The 26885-nt window shown below is 39.7% G+C and overlaps 1 protein-coding gene across 1 annotated transcript in view; it reads right to left on the bottom strand.

Annotated features, from left to right (window-relative positions):
• Nucleotides 1-26885, bottom strand: part of LOC124805277 (GRIP and coiled-coil domain-containing protein 1) — a 106750-nt gene that overhangs the window by 26828 nt on the left and 53037 nt on the right. The window contains exons 5-7 of the mRNA XM_047265789.1: nt 23348-23493; nt 5326-5602; nt 926-1090 (exon numbers count right to left, since the gene is read on the bottom strand). Of these exons, the coding sequence (XP_047121745.1) occupies nt 926-1090; nt 5326-5602; nt 23348-23493 (588 nt within the window). The remainder of the gene's footprint in view (nt 1-925; nt 1091-5325; nt 5603-23347; nt 23494-26885) is intronic.

Raw genomic sequence — 26885 nt, 5'->3', positions numbered from 1 at the left:
TACATTTATCATACCTACAGAAAAATCAACATGACAAAACAAGATATTTTAATAATAAATTTTCTGCTCCCATTAGCTTTACTCTGTGAGAATCTAAGAACCAACCTATAATGATGGATGAAAACAATAGACCATAAATATTACTATGATGAAGGGATGAAAAAAATTGAAAATAGCAAACACACTGAACCAACGTACAGAACATAATGAGGGTTCCTGTCCACTTCCACTATATCTGTCTGCTTACTGCTACTGCACTGCAGCAGGGCCTAATTGCAAACTAGAATGTAACACTACACTGAGCACAACATGTTCAATTTCAGTAGCTGCTTCACATTCTACACTGTACAAAAATTCCCTCACCATCATAAACACCGGCTTCTCTCAAACCACATAGATGGGAACTATCCTCACAACACATCCTTTCATCACACAATCCTCCTTAGTCCCTGCCCCATACCTGCACCTAGTACCATGTCTCCTCATGTCACCCCATCCTTGCTTCACTCATTCTACACTCACATCCTACTCTCCGCAGCCTCTCTCTTCCTCTTTTCTATCTTTTCCTACCAGTCTATTCCTATACATCATTGCGTACCAAACATAACACCCTCTAGCTGCACAAGAGCAAGCTTACGGATGCCACATCCTTGTCCTGAGCATTTTCTGCCTCTTTATCCCAGTTCTGTAGTTAGTTCTGAAGAAGTAAACTGTCACATAGCTTAGAAACAAATTCAGTCATATTTATGTGCCTTCTGGCAACTCACTGTATAACCTACACAATGAATTGTTAACTTCAGTCTTTCTCTCTCTCTTTTTTAGTTTCTTCTACTTCAGAATTCTCGGGATCCAAGAGCAACAAAACTGAAAACAAAAGCAAAATTAAGTGTTAACACAGAGGAATGCAAATTACAATTATAGATACCTTGAGTTTTTGTATAGCAACTTGGTCCTGCTGAAGCTGGCGGTCATACATGCCAACTGCTGATGACAACTCAGCAAGCCGAGCTTCTAAGCTAGCCACACGTTCTTCGTGCATAGCAGCCATATGCTTTGCTTGTTCCTCAGCATCAGCAGTCTTTTTCTGTTCCTGAAAAATTAAAATAATTTCACAGCAATAACTCACTGTAAAAATCTGATATTTTTTGGAAGCACAGAGAAATATGTTTCTCAATACCATTGCCAACAGATGAATAGAGTCTATTTTTAGACAATGCAACATTTTAAGAATCATTAGAGGAGTGACACTTACAGAAAATCTTATGATGAAATAAGGTGTGCATATGATTTGTACACAGTGTGTCTGCACATTCATAGGCTCCGTAAAACCTTGTGAATAATTGTATAAGATCCATTGGATGCAATTCCCTCTTTTGCATCATGCAAGGATTTTCCAACATCCCGCAACTGCAAACTCATTGAAGTGTAAGTGTGCCTTGTCACATGATGTTGCTCAGAAAACTACCTTCTTCTCATCTACTTCAAAATCATTCAACAAAACCTAACTTATTTTTGTGATCATCTCCATTCATTCAGCTACTGCAATAACTGAATTCTGTAAAAATAAGAAAGTGGAACATCCTGGAGAATTTGCTATACTAAAGAATATCCACTAGCCAATTTTTCAGAATGACAAACAACTGACTTCACTGGACAAACAGCCACAGTGTCATTAATCATTGCAATGTTTTGCACGGAACAAGAGTACGCATAACTCAGTAGCCGCACAACTTATTCCATTCCGATAAAATATTTTCATTATTAGCATATGATGTGCTTTAGTAAACTGCTCCATGGTTAGGCACACAATAAAGAAATGTGAGAAATTCAGACTGGAACAACAATTAGAATATTTATGGAAATTGATGAATAAACAAAAATATACTACGTAATTCAAAGCTGGGGCACTTTTTTAAAGACCCTTTATTGGAATGTTTTCAGGGGTTGTGTAAAAGTGGTGTATCAGTATTAGAGAAGTCATTACACCTTTAATATTTTAAACAGTGTCATGTAAGTAAATATCAGAGTTTAAACCATATTGAGCAGGTAGCCTGCAAGTAGTATTTTCACAATACAATGTATCACAATTTGAGGCAACATAAAAGCAGTGAAATTGGGAAAAAATGGAAACCAACCATAAATGATGTGACAAAGCAATGATGTACCTACCAGCTTCTGTCAGCACAATACAGGAGCCCTGCCACACATATGGTAATGTCTGCTTCCCCAATTAGTTGTTACATACTGCAGAAAATTAGAGTAGGGGCACAGGTACACATGCACACACTGACACGTGTGTGTGTGTGTGTGTGTGTGTGTGTGAGTGTGTGTGTGTGTGCGTGCGTGCGTGCGCCTTTCAATTAATAGTTATACATAGGGCATAGAGGAAAATATAGACACTGTAAGGTGATTTGTTCTTCCAATGTAATTGTAATTAAATAAATTTTAGGTTTTTCCCCTGAAAAAGACAGCATAAAATGACCCAACAATATAGCCTGGCTGTTAGACCCAATGAGATGATTCTCAGATAGCCACAAATATACCTGTGGCACAACCATCAATAACATTTTAGCACAGTTCATAGCAGATTTCAATGGTCCTGATTTTGTTTCCAGGAACTAAACAATGATCTTAATAATTTGTTTACATTTATTATTAATTAATCTATAGTAAATATGAGTTACTTTTTGGCAGCACTTTTACTACGTTGCAATTTTACAAATATGAGTGCTGCTGCTGAAACTATAGTTCTTTTGCAGTGATGACAATAATGCTAAAGAGTTGGTATCGACCAACTTTCAGAATATGAAATGCTATGGGTCTAAGAAGAAATACAGAATAATGGCTGCATTCAGAAATGTCGGGCAGAAATGGAAGCAAATTTTAGTAAACGAGGAAAAGCAAAAATAGAATTACATACACACAATAACACAGTTAAGCGCTATAGCGCTATTCCTTACATTACCTGTTTATCATTCAATGCTTTGCACCAAATACCAAAATGCATCCCTGATACCGTTTTAACCTCTTATCTCTCATTTGCTAATCCTTCTAATCTACCTACCTGTCTCCCTCTTAGCTGCTGTTTGCTGTAGAGCTATACCTTCTCATCAAGTCAAGTCACTTAGGTGGAGGAAATGAAAGGCCTTCATATCTAATTGTACTGAAGAATTCACATCTTGGTCTCATTTTGATTTATTTTAACAGATAACATATAATCTGATATCCATATACCCATCTTCCATATTAAATATTTTTACAAAAGAAACTCCAGGTAAAAATAAATAAAGACACGCATGCTTATACTTGTGGATGTTTAAAGGCTGTCACCAAAACACACACACACACACACACACACACACACACACACACACACACACACACACAGAGAGAGAGAGAGAGAGAGAGAGAGAGAGAGAGAGAGAGAGAGAGAGAGTGCGCATTCTGACTGGAGGGGAGAGGACGGGACTTGTAGCATCTCTACTTCTCCCTACAACTAACAGCCCCACCAGGAAAGCACTAGCATCCTCCCCCAGATCTACTATGTTATCCCCTCTCCCCACCTTGTGCCTCCTTTTTACCCTCACCACCCATCCCAGCAGATTGCTGCTCCAGCAGACGCAGTCGGGCTCTAGTACCCTGAGACAGTGGCCACATGTGTGTGTGTGTGTTCGTTTTTCTACTGCAGAAGGCCTCAAGAACTTGTCCAAAAGCTTTAATATTTTGGCAGTCTCTTTCATTGTGCCTTTCTCCGACTCAATGCTTCTTTATATGCTGAAAAGTAATGCGCTATTTTAATTCCATCCTGGACTGTCTTCAGTACAGCACAGTGTTTACAGTCCAAATGATGTTATTAAATAACTCCTGTTTCACGATGCAACATGTTTATTTACAAATTCACTAATATGGATGCTTTGAAATTAACTAGAAACAGTATATTAAGTTCTACGAATGATACTAACAACTAATCAACTTCCTTCTCAACAAAATTATTATTATCAAACAGTAATATTGTGTAAGATGATATACTATAAGTTTTATCTGTCAAAGCCAGTTTATTATGGTAAAAAAGGAGTCTAGGGAGTCTATTTATAATGTATAAAGTTTTCCACCATGGAAACAAGATAACTTTCACCAGTTAAAATCATCTTTTGACTGTATTTCTTTTCTTTTTTTCTTCAAGTACAACACCATCAGTGTTACATATAGGCAATAAAAAAATCGTAAACTCAACACAACCTTACTTACGAATCACCTTTCATGAAAAGTTAAAACCTCAACTTCAAGCTCTGTTACCTTCTGGAAGACTATGTAAAGATTTTCCAAGGCAGCATTTTTGCATTCCTTGTCATAGATAAATGTCATCTTTTAATGTATTTCTATGTGCAAGGGTTATTCGGAAAATAAGGAACAATCGGTCACGAAATGGAAAATACAGTGAAAATCCAATGAAGTTTTGCACAGGTGTGTTGGGCTATGTCTAGTATGTTCGCCGATCGCGTTACATCATTCTTTTTAGTTCTGAGCACACAGGCAGCACCTAAAGATACCTAGAACAATAGTATCTCCCGCCAAGTACAGGGGCCTGGTGAGAAATTTCACCTGAAGCTATGCAGCCAACATTACATAACTGTCATGTGTCTTCTTTTTCGAGACAATTCTCAGCCGCATTCTGCAGGGGCAATGAAGATGCTCCTGCATTCTTTTCAATCGGATATATTTGATTACCGACAATGCAGCCCGTAATTGTCTCCCTCTGAGTTTCGTTTCTACTCAAATGAACTGCTGGCTAAGGAGACAACATTTTGGCGCAGACAATGAGCTGTACGCCAGCGTAGAGAATAGGCAGAAAGCATAGGCAGCTGCCTTCAGTGACGAAGATATCAGGAAGTTGGTAGAATACTAAGTCCGACAGGTGACTATGTACATAAGTAGCTGGAAGTTGTAGCTAACTGTTGCAAATAAAAGTTTTGATTTTCACTGTGGTTTCCATTTCGCGATCTATCGTTCCTTACTTTCTGAACAGCCCTCGTATTTTAAGTAACTACTTCAACATTCACAATACTAGCAGCATGTGAACACACACACACACACACACACACACACACACACACACACACACACACACACTCTCTCTCTCTCTCTCTCTCTCTCTCTCTCTCTCTCTCAATACAGTGCGAAGACTGGGATTGAAAATTTAATTTCACATTAAAAATATCTGATAGAATTACAGTTTGTGCAATAAGGTCTGTCAATAACACTGCATAGCTCATAGCAGCAAAAAGTATTACTATCTAGCTTAGCACAGATTAATTGTTCACGTACCTGTAAAATTGCAATCTGGTGTTGAGTTTTCATGTTTGCCATTTCTTCCTGTAATTCCAGCAATGCAGGTGGAGTTTCTTTGGCTTTACCTTCTGCCTTTTTCAGTTTTTTCCTTACTGACTCAAGTTCATTCTGTAGTTCTCTAATTCTTTTTTCGAATAGTTCCTTTTGATTTACATTTAGTTCTGAAACAACTGATTTACTTTTTAGTTCTTCGACTTGATTTTCCAGCTGTTCTTTCGTTCTTCTTTCTTCAGATAACAACATCTGCAACTCCCTAAAAGAGTACCCACGAAATTATTACAAATTTCTTCACTGCTACCCTGTCATACATTTTGAACCAGGAGCAGATGTTGAAATATAAACATTATCAACATGGCAGTCCAGTAGCAAAATCCTACGTTATCCCATTTCTATCTTTTGTGATATATAAAGGGCTTACAAGAATGATGGAGCACGGTCCAGCAGTTCTGCATTTCACCTTCAATGTTTGGTATTTCGAACCCTCAATATGCGTGGCACTGATCTAAATGAAACATCAGAAATGTGACACACTTGCTGCACCCTGGCCTATTGGCGTGGTATGATCTGTCATAGAAGTGGCGCTGGCTGTGAAAGCCTTAGTACATACTAATATCTTTTCTGTTTTTCCTTTCTTCCCATTCATTCATTATTTCTATTGGCAAAATGCCAGAAAATGTAGCAAACAAACAGAAGGTAAAAAACACCATAGCTATTGAAATGAGAAGTCACCTACCCAACAAAATAGAGCAAAAGATTTGAGGGAATAAAAACATTTACATCTAAATTTGTACTACCGGTATGCAGACCATTTTATGGTGTGCTGGAGATGGTGCATTGCGTACCATCTCTATCCACCAGCCTTTGTGTATCACTGGTTCCCTCCCGTTTGTGAATGTTGCATAGGAACAATGACTGAGGGTAGCCCTCTGCATAAGCACAAATTGCTTGTGCATCATTGTTACAGTTATTTTGTGAGAGATGTGCAAGAGAGGAAACAATAAATTTTTTGAAACATACACACTCAGAATTTGATCATCTTCATGAAGCATAATTCTGCTCTTGTTGAGTTTGCCACTGAAGTGGAATGAATTTCCCCCAACTGCTTTCCCATTCACTAAGCAAACACAGAAAAAAAACACACAATTGTTCTCTGAATCTTTCGTATTAATCTTAACTAGCAAAAATCCTAAACTGTTAAACAATAATCTCCTTTGGATGAATTATATTTTATTGTAATTCCTGTAACGAATTTCAGTCTGGCATATTCCATTAATAATTTTATGTGGCTGTTGCACAATAAACTTCTCCTAATACATGTGTCAATGTATTTTACAGTTTCCAGTGACTGGTATCCAGTAGTGCAACTGAACCATAATGGATCTTTTTAGCTATTTATACACTACATCTACACCTATACTCAGCTAAACAAGTTTGAAGTGCATAGCAGATGTCACTTTACACTGTACAAAATGTTAGGGTTTCTATTCATGTATGCCACCTGTGACAAATGACTGCTTAAACTCATCTACGAACCTTGTCTTTGTAGACTCGGTGGGTGTGCTGTGTAGGCACTATAGTATATTCACAGATTCCTCACTTATACTGATTCTTAAAACTTTGCCAAGGTACAATGCGTCATTTCTTCACGCATCTGTAAATTTGGATTTTTCAACTTTTCTGTGATATTCTCCAATGAGTCAAACAAGCCTGTGACAATACATTCTGCTCTTTTTTGTACACCTTCAACATTCCCTGCTGTACTCCACACATTTGAGCAACATTCTAGGATGGATTGCAAAAGTGTTTTGAAAGCAATATTCTTTGAAGATTGCATTTTTCTAGTATGTTACAAATGAGTCTAGTCTACCACTTACTTTAAGTGTGATTGAATCTATGTAATTATCCCTTTTCATAACCCAACAAATAGTGACACCCACGTATTTGTAGGAGTTGGCTGATTCCAACTGAGTGATACTTTGAGACACTGTAATCATGGGTCGTTACATTTATGTACTTTTGTAAAACGTGCAGTTTTACATTTGTAAATGTTTAAAGCGAGGAAAACCTTGTTGTTTGATGCAATGGACCTGTGTTCTGTCTGAACTTCTGATATCAATGCACCGTCTTTCCTTGCTTACATCAATAATATTTATCGACCTGATGATGCTTTGGATCAAAACTAGTCAAAAATAACACAGATTGTTCATAAAGCAGCTTTTGGTGGTTTTAAAATGTCTTAAGAACTATAGAGCATTATCGATAGAAGGTGTTTTGGATACATGTATCTTTTCTATTAGTCATATATAAAAACAAAGATGAGGTGACTTACCGAACAAAAGCGCTGGCAGGTCGATAGACACACAAACAAACACAAACATACACACAAAGTTCAAGCTTTCGCAACAAACTGTTGCCTCATCAGGAAAGAGGGAAGGAGAGGGGAAGACGAAAGGAAGTGGGTTTTAAGGGAGAGGGTAAGGAGTCATTCCAATCCCGGGAGCGGAAAGACTTACCTTAGGGGGAAAAAAGGACAGGTATACACTCGCACACACGCACATATCCATCCACACATACAGACACAAGCAGACATATTTAAAGACATTGTCTTTTCTATTAGTCATTTCTTTTTAGGTGTTATATGGAAAGAAAAATCTGCAACAAACATGGCACTCACATACACTATAAAAACGCAAGACTAATGCCAAAATTCAAATGCTGCACTGGACTTCCCCATGTCAGAACTTAGTGAATGATATGCTTAAAAGAGTCCCAATCCTCAGTAACACTAATATTCAAAATGTCACTAATGTACTAATTTTTCCATATATTATTAATTTTTTTGTTATCTAGTCAATCCACTAATTTCACACAAAAACCTGACAAGATAAATTATTTGTTTAGTACATACAGAGCATCAACAATGTTAAACATAAGCTTCTCTATTCAAGAACTGCCAAACAGTGAAACTGTAAGCTCTCCTTCATGTTGCATCAACTACAAATGAGTAAATTTATTGCAAAGACAAATGAAAATTGAAACTAAATACTTAAAAGTGCAACAGACACAAATTTTGATATTTAACTAGTAACACCCATACATTACACAACTTCTTCAGCAGTTAGCTCAGCACATACAAACTGACAAATTTTTGCCTACATGGATACTAATATGAAACAGCTGAATATACAGTTACTGTGAACTATGTATCTCTTACTCCCCATAAAAAGTCCTGTAGAAGACCATCATCAAGAGTTTAGAAGAACTACAAATGTATCAGCCACCCTCTTTGTCTTGACCGCTGCACACAGCTATAACTACAATGCTGACAAAATAGTAAGGAATTTCTGGCAGAATGTAAATAATTTAGGAGTAGAGGAGACTACTCACTCTCACTTTAATCCTAATTTACATTTATAATGGTAACTCTGTACCCAACTGTCACTGCCAACAACATTATTTAACTTGCTATGGTACTGTATTGCCAGATATTACAAAACTTTCTGAAGATCTCACTTGTGAAACCGTATAACTGATATGTATTGGTTTTTTACCCTGCATCACATGCCAAGTTATATGTAATGACAACTTGCCTGCCTACAAAAGTTGCTCTATCTGAATATAATTTTTTAAATTGTTAAACTGTTCAAAACTTGCCCATGATCTTTTGTGTGACAACTATACAAACTTATACAGGTTACACCCATTTATTTATTTACTTATTTCCACAAATCAGATGATGAGAGCAAGCTTCTGTCAAAATCAGTCATAGTAAAATAATTCACATTTAGTCATCTTGACTTCAGAAGAAATTTCTTTGCATTATACAAACTTGCTGGGCCTGCTTAACTTTAATCTATATTTTTTATATTAACAATAAGAATTAGTAAGCAAAAGATTTTACAGTCAGCTTCACAACACTTTATACTTGGAAAATTTCAAAACAGATGTGTGTGTACTTTGGCACTAACATTTTCAATGTGTCTGTGCAAGTGATGCAAACTGTATTTTAGCAGCCAAAAGGAATGAATGCAAGAATAACTATATTTAATAGACAGATCCAAATCACCTTCCCACACTTCTAATAGTAGTGGAATCATTTTGATAACATTGGCCAGTTTCACTCAGATCCACGAAACAATATTAAAAAGGTCAAAGTATAACACCATTAAATCTCTACTTCGTGGCAACTCAGACAACCTCAGGTTAACAAATCAAAGTACCAACAGCCTCCCTTTAACCTCTTAACTGGCTCCTTTCAGCACCATCAAAGCCTTAGGAAAAGATAATAGGAAGTTTGCGAGTCATCCAAATGAAATCAAACATTAGTTTCCACTGAAACTGCTATATGTGGACATTTTCGTCTTTGTTTTTTGAGCTCTATTTCTGCAGCTCCAGAAAGTGACCATTGAAGATGCTTTAGAATTATGTAAAACACGTTCGGTCTTAATAAGACTTTCATTACTGTTGCAGAAGACAGTATGTAACCAATATTACATGTACTATATATGCTTTGCACACATTTTGAAAAACCTAACCACATTCCTCCCTTTAAACAGAGCCTTCTCCAACAAGCTGTTAGCGCCATATATTAAGGTAGAGGTGCCTCCAAAAAGTCCTGCCCATTTTGTCTGATAAAGAATCAGGTCACTCCAGACGACTATTCCACAGCATCTGATAACAAAAAGAAACTTGAGACATAACTTTGCCCCAGCTTGCATCTTAAGAAAATCTCAAAAGCTGGAAATATATCATTGTCTTTATGTGTTTCACACAATGCTACAGCTTGTATTCAGTAACATATGCAGATCCACAATTGACTATGCCCAATCGAATCCAGAGCAACTTCACAAAATTATTGAACATTAACCATTTTAGCTTACATTTTGATAACCCACTACTTAGTTTTCTCCTCAGTACTGAGCATTCGTAGTAATTTTGTTTCCTCTATCATTACTTGCAATCTTCTGTATGGAACTCCCCTCTTTTAGCACTTCTTGTTACTATTATTTGTGTTATAGTCAGAAAAGTTTCCACTGTTATTTTATTTAAACCATTCTCTGTCATTATATTAATGTATTTACTTAAATATGACTCAAGCTCTAAGTCAGAGATTTAATCTTCCAATGTTTCAGTCTAGTTTCTTTTAAATTGGAAGTCACCTTCATTGTTGCAGAAATTGCAACCTTTGGATGAATGTGAACAAGAGTGGCTTCAATGACTTGTGCATGGCTACAGTGTTCATGCATAGTCCACTGAATGGAAGCCTTTAGAAGACCTGAGTAAGACATTTTCTGTGATATATTTTTTGAGTTGTCCCAGTAGCTTGCACTTAAACACAATAGCGTATCAACTGGGGGAAGGGGGTGATGCAGGTGGTGCAGTGCACCCCGCCCTGCTTCCCCCCGCGCACTTCAAATCCTGGGGGGCGGGGGGGGGGGGGGGGGGGGGGAGTTGGAGGGGGGGGGGGGCGAGATATGGTTTCTGCGCCGCCTGCCCCCTCGCCCCCCAATTCACTTGGAGTTTTATTTCATCTATAGGCAGAACCAGTGAATAAACCTTGCTCCCATCAAGAAAAATGCAATCAGTATTTTTGTTGGCAGTGATTTTTGCTTTTGCTCTCCCTTCATCTCATTTTTCATTCTGTGACTCCTAATGAAGCACAGCCTCTGTATGCATATGTAACAAATTCTGCGATGCAGTTTCAAACAGTAGTCGAGATTGATCAGTCCCTCAGGGCCGGCTATGTCATATAGATGAACTACAGTGAGGCCAGTGCACTGAATTTGGGGGAGGAGCGTCAGACGTAAGGCAGAAATCTTGACTGTAAAAAATTTGTTTTGCTGTCCCTTTACATTGGTAACTGTTGTCTTCTGCACCTTCATAATAAAATACCATTCAAAACACACATTGCCACCACTCTCATGACTTACTGTTCAGATCCCCTTGAATCTAAGTCCACATTACGTTTGCAGATCTGTAGTTGATTAAAACTTTTTTTGATCAGTTTAGTCTCGAGGTCACACAGACGCGAGCCAAGTGCAGTCCTATCAAAAATGACAAACACCGGCCAACAATGCTATGCCATACACACAGTGGAAATGCTTTTGAGTTACAGGGAGCACCACATCTCAATACAAAAGCAACAAATAGTGCCTGGATCTATACTGGAATACTCAGAACTTGCTTGACCATCTGTATCAGTGGCAAACAGATCAGCTCCAAGGACTTAAGCAGGAAAAAGGGAAGAAATGTTCCAGAAATAATTAACAACAGTCAGTGAATAAACATTCCCTACCACTATGACAAGGCAATCAGAGGTTCAATCAGTAAATGTATCAATAATCACTATGTAACAATATTAGTTAAACTTGTACAGAAAGGCTCAAACAACGTACATGAAACATTGTATCGAGAACTAAGATGGAATAATTCTTCTTAGTTGCACGAAAACCAGTATCTGGACGCAAGCATTTGAGCTAGGTGTAGAATTGCAAGAAAATCCCTCCATAACCCACTGCAGCTTGTCCTGAAATTAGGCATCCATGACAGTGTACGTGGATCATCCTTTTATTCCACAGCAAGAAAAAGTCCACTCCTGTTGCAGGATCAGAAAAGTGAGACGTAATCATCAGAATATGTAATACATTCATGATTTGACACTCACTGCTTTGTTTAGCGGCCACATTTCTCATAGTCAGCCCTGTGATACTAGTTAAGTAATGCACTCAATCTGTTGTGACAATTATTGCTTGGATAATGTCTTTCGTACTGAAAACAGCCCTCAGTTTACTAAGGCTTTATAGACAATTTTATTAAGAAGTCTAGTACGCACTGATTTATTATCCAGACTCATTATCACAATCCCTCCAAGGGGACACTGCCTTATCGTAGGCACCTTCATTGCCGGGCAGGAGGGTTTGCGTACTCCGATGAAGCCGAGAGCTGTGCCAGCGGTAGCGTAGCTACAGTGTCACCCAAGTCTCGATGGAGGAGACAGACAAAGTGAGTCCTGCAACATAGGGAGGGGGGAGGGGGCAGGGGGGGGGGGCTCTCTAGGTGTAGGGAAGCCAATCCTCCTAGGGGAGTGAACCCTAAAAAATCCAGGTCCTCCAAGATGGGGGTTGGGCGTGAGGCTAACAACCTCAGCCCAGAAATAAGAGCTTGTTACGGAACCAAAGGACAAAGAAAGCCGGATGGATGTAATGGATAAACGGCCTTGGCAACGGAAACGGCATACAAACTGGTATTTAGCGACATGGAATGTGAGAACACTGAACAGGCCTGGAGGACTACAGAACCTGAAAAAGGAAATGAAGAAATATAGTGTGGCGATGGCGGCAGTACAAGAAGTGAAATGGAAAGGAAGTGGAATATTAGCATCTGGGACACGCACACTGTTTTACAGCTGTGGAAGCAGACTATACGGAGGCACAGGTTTTCTGGTTGATAATGCTCAAAAGGCTGCCACATTGAACTTTAACGCTGTTAGTGAAAGAATCTCTGTATCACAAATGAAAGCCCGTTTCTTCAATTTATTCTTTATATGTACATATGCACCAACAGAAGATGCAGAGTTGGTGGAAAAAGATGTGTTATATGCGTAACTGGACCAGGAAATATCAATGGTGGCAAAGCATGATGTTAAGGTGATTATGGGGGACTTCAATGCTGAAGTAGGAAAAGAAATCGCATATAGGAAAACAGCTGGTAAGGGGAGTCTGCATGAAGTTTCTAATGATAATGGTATCAGACTAACTGGCTCATATACACAGTATTATTAAAAGCACATGGATGCAAAGGAAGGATATAAGGAAAGTTACATGGAGCTCCCCAGATGGGATCACAAAAAATCAGATTGATCACGTACTCATTGATAGACGACATGCTTCAGATATATTAGAGGTGGGTAGCTGTCATGGTGCAGACGGAGATAGTGATCATCATTTGGTAAGAATCCAATACAGACAGAGGATAGCCAATTATAGACAGATCAAGAAAGCTATCACACCAAGGTTTGATGATACCAAGTTAAAAAAATAATAAAATACAGTACAACAGTATAAAACTATCTCGACAAATAGACTTAATGAAGCCGAAGAGCAGGCAGGAGAGGATATTGAAGAAAGATGGGAAATGGTTAAAGGAATAACATAAGACAGCTGAAACTGTACTGGGCGGAAAGAAGCAATCGAGAACCCCGCGCTGGTTTAATGAAGACTGTACGAGGAATATAGAAGAAAGAATTGAGGCAAGAAAAAGAATGCTAGAAGAATACCAGGAGGAGGGAAGCAGATAAGGAATACAGGAGGAAAAAGAGAGAATCTGAAATATAGTGGATTGATGAGTTAGAGGAGAGAAATACTGCTCAAGAAACAAGGATATTCTATATGAGGGTTAAAGATAAAAGGAAAGGATTCCAACCCAGAGCAGTTTTCTGTAGAGATAAGGAGAGAAATCTGATTGGAGCAAAAGAGCAGATTTTAGACAGATGGGTGGAGTAGTTCAGTGAACTATTGAATGCAGAATCAGAAAACGAAGGTGGGGTTGATGCTAGTATGGCAGAAGAGGTGGAGCAGGAAGTAAACAGAGATGAAGAGCACCAGGGATCAGTAGCAGAACCCACACTGGAAGAAGTTAAAGTTAGTATCAAGACTTTTAAAAACAATAAGGCTCTGGGCAATATTACTGCAAAAATGATAAAATGTGGTGGAGAAAAACTAGTAAGGCTTTTGCATGAGATTTTCGTGGAAATATAGCGGAAAGAAAATATGCCGAAACAGTGGGGTACAGCAATACTCTGCCCTATACACAAGAAACATGACTAAGCTGACTGCGGGAATTATAGAGGAATTGCACTACTCTGTATAGTATATAAAGTATTAGGATAAATCGTGGCTGGGAAGTTAAGAACATACATAGAAGAGTATCTAGGAGACTACCAGTGTGGTTTCAGAACTAATAGATCCACTACAGACCAGATTTTCACTATCAGGCAGATCCTTGAAAAATGTTATGAGTACAACATCAATGTCCACCAGCTGTTCAGTGACTGCAAACAAGTTTATGATAGTATAAAAAGGGATCAACTTTGGAAGGCAATGCAAGAAGCAGGAGTCCCTAACAAACTGATACGATTGGTTCAAATGGCTTTGAGAAGAACAGTATGTAAAGTGAAGACTTAGGGCACTTTATCAAAGCCATTTGAAGTTAACCAAGGACTGCGACAGGGTGATGTGCTCTCCACTATTCTGTTTAATGTCGCCTTGGAGATTGGAAAGTGTAATGCGAAAGACACAAAGCAACAACCCTGGGGAGAGACAGTTTAATAGAATGACTCAGGAGCTTACATATGTTAATGATACTGATTTGTTATCCAGGAAAAAACAGGACCTGGAAAAAAAGCTTGAAAAAGTAGAAAGAAATGGTGCGGAGATGGGGGTGACCATTAATCACTCAAAGACTAAGCATATGTTAACATCTAGGAAAAGATATAGTGAAGGAGAAAGAAGCATGACTTCGAACAGAAAAGAATATGAACGCTGTGAAAGCTTTAAATATCTTGAGTCACTGGTAACTGAGAATAATGACATGAGAGAAAAAAAACATGCAAGGATTGCAGCTGGTAAAGTATTTAAAGCAAGGAGCCTTAGTAGGAACCTGAAGCTGACTGTGTATCATACAGTAGTTAGACCTGTGGTGATTTATGGTTCAGGAACCTGGACTATGACACAAAATGACAAGGAGTTGTTGCTGAGATGAGAAAGGAAAATACTTAGGAGAATCTACAGGCCAGTGAATGATAGGGGTTTTTGGAGAATCAGAAATAATAAGGAGCTCAGAGAGTTGTACAACAAACCAGATATCATGACTGGAATAAAGAGTAATACACTACGTTGGTTGGGACATGTAGAAAGAATGGTGGAGAACAGTACAGTCAAGAAAGGTTCCAAAGGAAAACCCGGTGGACGTCGTATAAGGGGCAGACCAAGGACCAGATGGCTAGACAACGTGGAGGAGGAGTGAGAAGATGGAGAGGCAAGGCAGTGAGCAGAGAAGAGTGGGTGGAGGTTGTCCGGGAGGCCAAGGCCCTACAAGGGCTGTAGTGCCAAGGAGTAGTAGTGGTGGTGGTGGTGCTGGTAGTGGTGGTAGTAGTAGTAGTAGTAGTAGTAGTAGTAGTAGTAGTAGCAGTAGCATCGCAATTCTTTATCCCTGGCTCATATACACAGTATTATTATTGTGGACTGTTTGTGGAAAACTTCACTGTCATCCTGTTCTCACCCTACAACACATAAGAACCACATCAGAAACCGATTTTCAGTCACTTGGGCCATTCTTTTATATAAATGCGGCAGAGCTACATCCTTGTAGCTTGTTCAGGAAACATTTTACTATTTGCACACAAAAACTACGAAAATACTGTTTTGGATTTGCGTGTGGTTTTTCTTTTTGCTATGCAACGTTTCTCATGTCATTTCATAAAAAATTGATATGTTATAGCTGAACATTCATATTTAGCGGTGAAGTGGCTACCTTTTTGTTATTAGTCACAGGTTTTATGATGTTTATAAATGAAGTACCAAAACTCATTGAACGTAATTTGGAGAATTTGCAGTGAAGAATAACCTCACTGCATATTTCACATATTGTGCACTTTTGGTCATGTATTGCAGCATACCAACTGAAGCTAACGTACTGAAGTAATTTCTTATCATGGTAGGAAAGCTGTATCTTCCCAGTGAAGAGTAAATGGATTGTATGTCTTGGTGGTACGCCACACATGATAAGTTTCTGCATGCCACGCAGAGTGCAGCATGACAAGTCACTACACATAAACAGTTCAAGATACTGAAACGATGTTTCCAGCACATAATGTACGCAAAGAGATAAGTAGTTCTCTGTACAATAAATACTGAGATGTTTTTACCTCTCATAATGTGGAAGTACATTAATGCCATTTGTTAGCTTATGAAAGGAATATAGTGCTATAATGCAAATCAATGTTTTATTTAGACTTGTCAAAAACAGCAGCAAGTAAAAGTACAAAGTCGTATCTGGTAAGAAGTTTTAACATATTGAGAAAAGCATTCTATACCAGTTTCATCACAAATGTTACATGTAATGGTACAAATACAGTTCAATTTACTTAAATTGATTTAACAACTGAAAATTGAATGTCAAATAAACACTAAAACACAGTGCTTTACACAACAGCTCACCACTGAACAAATATAGTAGTACACATCATCTTTACAGCTGAAAATATTTTGTGTACCATGTGAGTTTCCTTCCAATAAATCATAAATCACAATCGACTTGGTATGAATTTTGCAAGTTTGTTTGTTAGGTCCAACACTGTTCTTCCATTTACACTGCAGTATTGCTTTAAGGTCTGATTTGTACCCTCTTTTGTAATTTACTATATAGATGTTCAAAAATGTTTACAGTGATTCCTCTTACTTGCGACACATACAATTAGTGAGTTGGAGAATCATTCTTAAATCTCAGTATTTAACTTTTTATTCCCTTTTTATGTGTACATCGTTTCATGGGTCGTGGCTGATATTTATATATGACTATTACTATTTTGTTATTTTAGGTGTGGAACTGCACAATGTCACAAAAATCTATGAAGGAATTTTTGGAGGTGGTACTAGTGCTAAAATATCTCAGATCATTTGTATTAGCATTACTAATGACAGTGGCCAGTCTCAATCTGATAGTAGTAATATTAGTCAAAGATACTTCGAGAAAGCACAAGCACTGATACTGTTAGGCTAAATATTTCATATGAATGTTTCTTCTTATGCTTGTGTTGTTATACACAGAAGAGCCAAATAAACTGGTACACCTGCCTAATATCATGTAGGACCCCCACAAGCACACAGAAGTGCCACAACACAATGAAGCATGAACTCAACTAATGTCTGGAGTAGTGCCGGAGGGAACTGACACCATGAAACCTGCAGGGCTGTTCATAAATCTGTAATAGTATGAGGGGGTGGAGATCTCTCCTGAACAGTACGTTGCAATGCATCCCAGATATGCTTGATAATGTTCATGTCTGAGGAGTTTGGTGGCCAGTGGAAGTGCTTAAACTCAGAAGAGTGTTCCTGGAGCCAGTCTGTAAAATTCTGGATGTGTGGGGTGTCGCATTGTCCTGCTGGAATTGCCCAAGTCCGTCAGATTACACAATGGACATTAATGGAGGCATGTGATCAGACAGGATGCTTACACACCCAACACCATTACAGAGCCTCCACCAGCATGAACAGTCACCTACTGACATGCAGGGTCCATGGATTCATGAGGTTGTCTCCATACCCATACACGTTCATCCACTCAATACAATTTGAAATGAGACTCGTCCGACCAGACAACACGTTTACAACTAGCTCCAATGTTGGTGTTGGCGGGCCCAGGCAAGGCGTAAGGCTTAGTGTCATGCAGTCATCAAGCATACACGAGTGGGCCTTCGGCTCCAAAAGCCTATATCAATGATGTTTTGTTGCTGGCACTTGTTGGTGGTCCAACACTGAAATCTGCAGCTCTTTGTGGAAGAGTTGCACTTCTGCCATGTTGAATAATTCTCTTCAATCATCATTGGTTCAGTTCTTGCAGGATCTTTTTCTGGCCACAGCAATGTCAGAGATCTGATGTTTTACTGGGTTCCTGATATCGACAGTAGACTCGTGAAATAGTCATACAGGAAAATCCCCACTTCATAGCCACCTCAGAGATGCTGTGTCCCATCACTCAACTGTAGCACCACATTCAAACTCACTTAAATCTTTATTATCTGCCATTGTAGAAGAAGTAACCGATGTAACAACTGTGCCATACACTTGTCGTCTTACATAGGTGTTGCCAACCACAGCGCCGTATTCTGCCTGTTTACATCTCTCTGTATTTGAATATGCATGCCTATACCAGTTTCTTTGGCACTTCAGTGTATTATGTGCTCAACATTAACATACATTGCTTGATGAAAGCTATTTCTATGCTAGTGTGATGTGAGCAAGATACATCATGTTGCACGATTTTATCCTTAACGATTTCAGGTTGAGGCAATGGACAAAAAAGTTGTGGCCATAGGACTGTCAAAGCATGCAGACACCCCAGTCTCACATGAAAACACAATGGGCTCTACTTCAAGTATACCTGTTTTTCAAAAAAAAATTCCACCCATCACAGAAGCATAAGAAATCGAAGACCTTGTAAATCAGAATGGTTTGTGGCTTATCCAGGGCTACGTTATGAAGAAAAGAGCATTTGGCCCATCCACTTAGTGAACAATAGAAGACCACAGAAAGAGATGACTTTTCTTAAAAAAGGTTTATGAAGAAAAAGAAAAGAAGGGAACAGAAGAAGAAGAAGAAGAAGAAGAAGAAGAAGAAATGGAAAAGCTCAAGATACACAAGAAGAGTCTTTTTCATCAAAGGCCTCTCGCAATTATTCAGCAACGCGAAAACAGCAAACCTGTGATTGTCCAGGTCGCGATCAGGAGAAAGCTAGAACTGCTTTACTAGTAATTACCAGTTCACTCAGGTTCCTATGTTGAATAGGAAACACACTGAGAGGTCATGAAACGGTCTCTGGGAACCCCTTGATACTTCTTGATGAGAAGAAGAATGCTGTGCCAGAACTGAAGATATGGCTGATACACCGTGACCATGTCATTTGGGTGGTGCCAGCAATACAAAATTAAGTACTGGAAATTATGGCTCCCACGATCCAGCGAGAAATTGTGCAGCAAATAAAAAATTCCCCACTTCATAGAATTATGGCAAATTCGTTGAAGGATGTGGCTGGCCAGGTGCAGTTCACTCTTTGTGTACCTTGTGTTGACCCTGAGACACTCAAAATAAAAGAACTTTTCCTGGTTTTTTTTCTAGTCTGCCGGACTCCAAGGTGCAAACACTGGCAACTATCATTAAAGACATCCTTCTAAGACTGTCACCAGATATTGGGTTTCTACACGTCCACTGTTTCGATGATGCAGCTAACATGTCTGGGCGGAACAGAGGTGTGAAGGAAATCTTTATTCAAGATCAGCCAAGGAGTTGTTACATCCACCACAGCAATCATTGTTTGGATCTGGCACTATAGGAAATTACAAGAAGCTGTGATCCATTGTGTGATGTACTGGTAACTGTGAAAGACATCTCATATATAATTCTAGAATCTGCAAAAATAAAAGACATGCATGCAGATGTGGTGGTCAATGTGGTGTCAATCAAACAAATCCAAGCCCAAAAGCTCAATGACTGATTCCAATGCGTCTTTAAGAGTAAAATCTTTGACACGTTTCAGGGACAACTATGAGCAGGTCCAGAAAATGGTGACACAGATAGTGAATGTATGCAGCTCAGTTAGAGACAAAAGAAGGTCAGTCCTTCGGACCTATGCGAAGTGGCTCAAAAAGTTTGAAACTATTTTTTATATACCAGTAGCAACTGAAGTGCTTGGACTGTGTCAGGGACTGGCCAGATCCCTACAGAATCGAAATTTCAATGCACCTGGAGTGAAACATTCTGTAGATGTTTTGAAAGTAGCTCTTGCAAGTCTTAGAACTATGGACACATTTGATATGCTGTTAGAGAAATCCAAAATTTTCTAAAAACCTAAATATGAAAACCCAAATATCTGATTGTTGTTGTTGTTGTGGTCTTCAGTCCTGAGACTGGTTTGATGCAGCTCTCCATGCTACTCTATCCTGTGCAAGCTTTTTCATCTCCCAGTACCTACTGCAACCTACATCCTTCTGAATCTGCTTAGTGTATTCATCTCTTGGTCTCCCTCTGCGATTTTTACCCTCCGCGCTGCCCTCCAATACTAAATTGGTGATCCCCTGATGCCTCAGAACATGTCCTACCAACCGATCCCTTCTTCTGGTCAAGTTGTGCCACAAACTTCTCTTCTCCCCAATCCTATTCCATACTTTCTCATTAGTTATGTGATCTACCCATCTAATCTTCAGCATTCTTCTGTAGCACCACATTTCGAAAGTTTCTATTCTCTTCTTGTCCAAACTATTTATCGTCCATGTTTCACTTCCATACATGGCTACACTCCATACGAATACTTTCAGAAATGACTTCCTGACACTTAAATCAATACTGGATGTTAACAAATATCTCTTCTTCAGAAACGCTTTCCTTGCCATTGCCAGCCTACATTTTATATCCTCTCTACTTCGACCATCATCAGTTATTTTGCTCCCCAAATAGCAAAACTCCTTTACTACTTTAAGTGCCTCATTTCCTAATCTAATTCCCTCAGCATCACCCGACTTAATTAGACTACATTCCATTATCCTTGTTTTGCTTTTGTTGATGTTCATCTTATATCCTCCTTTCAAGACACTGTCCATTCCATTCAACTGCTCTTCCAAGTCCTTTGCTGTCTCTGACAGAATTACAATGTCATCAGCGAACCTCAAAGTTTTTATTTCTTCTCAATGAATTTTAATACCTACTCCGAATTTTTCTTTTGTTTCCTTTACTGCTTGCTCAATATACAGATTGAACAACATCGGGGAGAGGCTACAACCCTGTCTTACTCCCTTCCCAACCACTGCTTCCCTTTCATGTCCCTCGACTCTTATAACTGCCATCTGGTTTCTGTACAAATTGTAAATAGCCTTTCGCTCCCTGTATTTTACCCCTGCCACCTTTAGAATTTGAAAGAGAGTATTCCAGTCAACATTGTCAAAAGCTTTCTCTAAGTCTACAAATGCTAGAAACATAGGTTTGCCTTTTCTTAATCTTTCTTCTAAAATAAATCGTAAGGTCAGTATTGCCTCACGTGTTCCCGTGTTTCTACGGAATCCAAACTGATCTTCCCCGAGGTTGGCTTCTACTAGTTTTTCCATTCGTCTGTAAAGAATTCGTGTTAGTATTTTGCAGCTGTGACTTATTAAGCTGATAGTTCGGTAATTTTCACATCTGTCAACACCTGCTTTCTTTGGGATTGGAATTATTATATTCTTCTTGAAGTCTGAGGGTATTTCGCCTGTTTCATACATCTTGCTCACCAGATGGTAGAGTTTTGTCAGGACTGGCTCTCCCACGGCCGTCAGTAGTTCCGGGGGCCTTGTTTTGACTCAGGTCTTTCAGTGCTCTGTCAAACTCTTCACGCAGTATCATATCTCCCATTTCATCTTCATCTTCATCTACATCCTCTATATACTCCTTCCACCTTTCTGCTTTCCCTTCTTTGCTTAGAACTGGGTTTCCATCTGAGCTCTTGATATTCATACAAGTTGTTCTCTTATCTCCAAAGGTCTCTTTAATTTTCCTGTAGGCGGTATCTATCTTACCCCTAGTGATGGCCACGAAAAATACCAGCAAAACTGCACCACACAAAAACATGTCTGTTCCGAGAGAACTGTCTCAAGAACATAAATTTAGGAAAGATTTTTTGAAATTCTTGATCTCCTTTTGAATGAGACTGAACAAAGGTTCAACCAAAAGGATCTAAAGTGACTATCCCATCTTGAAGAGATACTTATTACATCCTCCCAAACACATCCCCCATCCACAAGATGTTTGGAGGAATTGCTTGGAGTACATAAAACAGACTTTAACCAGGACAGGCTTCATGCACAGCTCAAAATGCTGCAAACCATCACGACTGGTATATAACCATGTAATGTATTCTCTAGTGGAAGAAAACTTATTTCTGAACCTGGTAGGGTTAAAGACCTCCTTTACGAAGTTATTCGCCTCATCAATCTGATTCTGACAGTTCCCATATGGTCAGCATCCTCTGAGAGGTCCTTCAGTGCCTTGAGGTGACTTAAAACTTGTGCCACATCAACAATGTCTCAGTTGAGACTCACCCATCTAATCCTCCTCCATGCTCATCAAAACAAGGCTAGAAAAATTAATCTTATGAATGTCATGAAAGAATTCGTTCCCCAAACTGTTCAAAAGGAAAATTACATTTTTTAGTCTAAATAAACACTAAATAAATGTCTTCTTTTTCAAACAAATTATGTTTTTTCCATTAAATATCTGTAAAATAGTAATAATAAGATATTGCAGTCTAAATAAATATGAACTACTTTTCGTAAATGGTCTCAAAACAAAGTAGGACCAGTGTCTTGCCAGATAAATGATATCTTTTTAAAAATTAAAGCAACAAAATTGCTTTCAAGAGCATGACCTATAAAATTGGGTCTATATTAGTATTAATGAGTTGTTTCTCCCTGTAGAACAACATAGCGCTGATTGCGTAACACACCTTCCAACAGTATTGGTATGCCTGTATTCTTAAAGGTTTTGCTGAAAGACAAAATCGGTTTACTGGCCCCCCTCAAGAAATAGTTGGTACACCACTGTCTACACAAGAATACATGCAACAAATGAAAACAGTAGAAGGAAGATTACAGTTCTAAGTCATATCACTTGTGCATATGCTCAGATTGCAGAAGGCTGTGGAAGGAAACCATTGTGGAACTCCCATAAGAAGTTCAAGGAAACCACAGAAGGAAGAAAGGAAGATTGGGTTTAACATCCCATTGACATTTGACATCAAGGTCATTAGAGATGGAGCACAAGCTCTGACTGTCTCAAGGTCTGGGTCGATTTAGGGAAATTATGGGAAATCTAAATCTGGATGGCAGGATGCAGGTTTGTAAAGTCATCATCCCAAAAGCAAGTCTGGTGTACCAACCACAAGGGGGGAAAAAGGCCACAGAAAACCTAAACCTCGATGGTTGGACAGTTATTTGTACTACTGTCCACTCAAATGAGAGAATGGTGATTTAACACTGCACCACCTTGCTTAGTAAAAACAGCAGATGGAACATCATTTTGGTCCATCATCAATTTGCTTGTTAATACACCTCCGTTGGTTAATATGAAGGAAATGGCCTAAACATATTTATTGCTCTTACATACAATGAGGCTATTAAAACTAGAAAATATCTGTTTCCTTCAAAATGTTTAAAGCACTGAACTTTTGAGATAAGCAGACCAAGGCAGTAAGTTCATACCTCATCATAACAGCGTGGTCATTTCTTTCTTTGTCTCTCTCATGTCTTTCAACAATTAGTCTGGATTTCACACACTCCATCTCAAATAGGTGTTGTTTTGTTAGGTTCTGCACCTTTTCTTCCAGGCCTTTGATAACCTTGTCTCGCTGAAAATAAATGTTTATTCAGAGTCAGTTATTTGATGTTTATGCACTATGGAGAAACTTATAAAACTTAAAAGTGCTTAAGATTTCAACAAGCAGATCAGTTATCTCCAAAGCAGTACACAAAACCATTAATTTTGACAAGATAAAATTACAGATAACATTCTAATATTTAAGTGTCACCAGTGATAACAAATCCTTGATCAAATAAAGATGCACTCCTACCTGCAACTATTCTTTAGATCTATTGATTCTATCAATGTAGCATTTCATGCTGAAAAATTGTCCTCCTGTCAACTGTAGTAAGGACTAGCTCTGATAAAACTACATGTGAAGTCAAAAACTGGTCACTTGTTGCACAATATACGTAACTGTTCACTTTCTAACAATTGTATACTGCTCACTCAGAGTGGTGTGTGTGTGTGTGTGTGTGTGTGTGTGTGTGTGTGTGTGAGAGAGAGAGAGAGAGAGAGAGAGAGAGAGACCAGTGTGTGTGTGCGTGAGAGAGAGAGAGAGAGAGAGAGAGAGAGAGAGAGAGAGAGAGACCATCAGTACACCTGTCTGGCCTGTGTGCACAGAAGGGCAGGGGGGCGAAACACGTGCATGCTCGCGAGTTCTCTCCAACACCCTATGTTGCAGCTGATAAATCTCCTGACGACTGACAATGCAGTTACATTCTCCATTACAAGATCCTGTTTCTGTTACCAAACAACTGATATACGTGGATTATGATTTTTGTTGTTCATGTAATATTTGTTGTTTCCATTATGTGGTACCACGCGCTGCCGGATTTGGAATACGCACCAAATGGCATGGACTTCGAAGACCCCTACAGGTCTCTACACCATCGCACCGTAAGCCATGGCGGCACGTGCCTCCTGGCCCACGTTTAATGTGAGGGCACCACAGTGGAACAAGTGGTCCCAGCGGCCAATAGCGGCGCCCTCGATCATGTATTTAAGTGCCTGCCTCTCGCTCAACAAGCGAGTCTAATCACTGCGTGCATCTTGACATATTGCCTCGACAACAGACAGTGTATTTACCATTCTATGTTTCCATTATTAGTGGATGTCTTGGGTTCATTTGGTTGTCTCTGTCACCCCGTTGCTTCTTGCGTGTTGTTGTCGTGAGGTCTCTATCAATCGTCTGTCATTGTTTCGTGTCCGTCCTTTCTGTTTGTTTGTTTGTTCGTGGGCCACCGCACTTTCTCGGCAATATCTTACCCAATAATTATGATACTTTCTAAGCGTATATAGGGAATCACAGACACAGGGTCACTTATGGCTTTCATAGAAGAAAAGGATAAGAACATAGGGAAAGTTCATGCAACAATTATCAAGAATCTACCAATCAAAGTCCTCATTTATGTACAGTATTGTTAACATCTGTAATGCTGTCTGGAACAGGACTGAAGTAGAATGAAATCAACTCTTTCATCAAGTGATATAGCCCTAGGAGAATTTGAAATATTAGTGAGTAAACCAAAGACAGTATGTAAAGCCTTCACAGAATACTTAAAAGAAAGCAATTAACTCAGCTAAAATGAGTAATTCATTTTTCCAAAGGAGTGTAACAGAACACAAAGTAATGACAATAATTTCAAAATAAAAACATCTCATGGCTGGGATGATATATCACCTACATCACTTGGAGTATGCAGAAATTAACTAACAAAGCCACAAACACATTTAATAAACAGCTCAACTGAGCTGTCTTTTATATTATATGAATGAAGTTATAATGAAAATAGACAGATAAGACTCTGAATTGTGGGGTGCCCCAGGGAATTATTCTTGCATGTATTAATAACAAAACACTGTGTTATAACTTCAAGTTGAACAAATATATTTCAAGGAAGACGCAATACATGAAAGTCACAGATCAAGTAAACAGAGTAAGACGTGTGCACACTTTCACAGTCAAATCATAACTGAGTCCAAGTCAGCGGCCGCTGGCCGGCTGGCCGCTTATGTAGCGCTGCTGCTGTGTGGCTGGCAGACAGCGCCACATGTAGAGGACGCGCATAACTGCACGGCGGCACTTTGAAAGATTGGCGAGTCACAACACTTTTCCCCCCTTTTAATTTTTTGCACAGGTCTTGATGGAGGTGGCCTGTAGATTGCTAACATCCATAGGTGTTGTTTGACTGGCCGTGAAGTCTCGAGGAGGAGGCTTCCCGTACGGATGGAAGTGTCCCCGATGATAACAGGTCGAGATGACAGGAGACGTGGGGGTCCAATCTACTGGGGCCCCGTGCATCAACCTGCCCGTTGCAGCAAGTCCGGTTGTTATAACAGGAGACATGGGCAATGTGTCCACGTCCGTAGGAGGAGGAGGCGAGAAGAGATGCTCCGACAGATGATGGTCATCTGGTTCCTGCATGAGCACGTCTCCTGGTGACGTCAGTTCTTGTGCTGGCACCGTTATGATGGTGAGAGGACTGCGGTGTGAGTAATGAGAGATTCCAGTATCCTGAGCATCAGGTAGAGCCGAATGTGGTGTAGCGGCATCCGTAACAGGCGTTGCAGGCACACGAGGCCAAAGCTGGTCCGAATGACACACTGCAACACCCGTGTCCGTCTGGATTTCATACAGGCTTCGGCCACGGTGTCGTAAGATGTGGCCAGGACTCCATTTTGGCTGCCTGCCATACCCCCATACCCACACAAGGTTGTCTGCGGTGAACCGGCCAAGCGAAGGCACCCGTGGCCGTGAGGTGGAAGGCCGCAGAAGATGAAGTAGCGTGCGGGGCTGTCGGCCATGTAAGAGCTCAACCGAGCTGTGGTCGCCCATGGGGGTGAAACGGTAAGAAGCCAGAAATTGGAGAAATGCATCATCAGCAGAAGAAGTCAGGAGTTTCCTCATCTGAGCCTTAAATGTGCGGACCAGTCGTTCAGCCTCACCGTTTGACTGTGGTTGGAACGGAGGGGCCGTGATGTGCATGACACCGTGAAGGGCACAAAAATCCGCAATATCAGAAGAGGCAAATTGCAGACCATTATCAGTAACAAGAGTAGAGGGAAAGCCTTCCAAAGAGAAAATGCGAGCTGGAGCATTGGTGGCTGCCGCAGTGGTAAGCGACGTGCAACGGACAATAAAAGGAAAGTTAGAGTAGGCGTCAATAACAAGAAGCCAATAAGTACCTAAAAAAGATCCCGCAAAGTCAGCATGAATTCGCTCCCAGGGCTTCTCAGGCGAAGGCCACGATGACAAAGATGACTTCGGGGCGACGGCCTGTGACGCACAAGGGCCACAGGCAGCGACCATGTGTGCGATTTCAGAGTCGATGCCAGGCCAGTACACATGACAGCGCACCAGAGATTTTGTGCGAGACACACCCCAGTGCACTTGGTGAAGGAGGCGCAAGACCGAAGCATGCAAAGACGCAGGTACCA

Source organism: Schistocerca piceifrons, chromosome 7 (assembly GCF_021461385.2).
Source record: "Schistocerca piceifrons isolate TAMUIC-IGC-003096 chromosome 7, iqSchPice1.1, whole genome shotgun sequence".
In the NCBI taxonomy this organism is placed as follows: domain Eukaryota; kingdom Metazoa; phylum Arthropoda; class Insecta; order Orthoptera; family Acrididae; genus Schistocerca; species Schistocerca piceifrons.
Note: the sequence above shows the minus strand (reverse complement) of the source record. Positions and strands in the feature narration are given on the sequence as shown.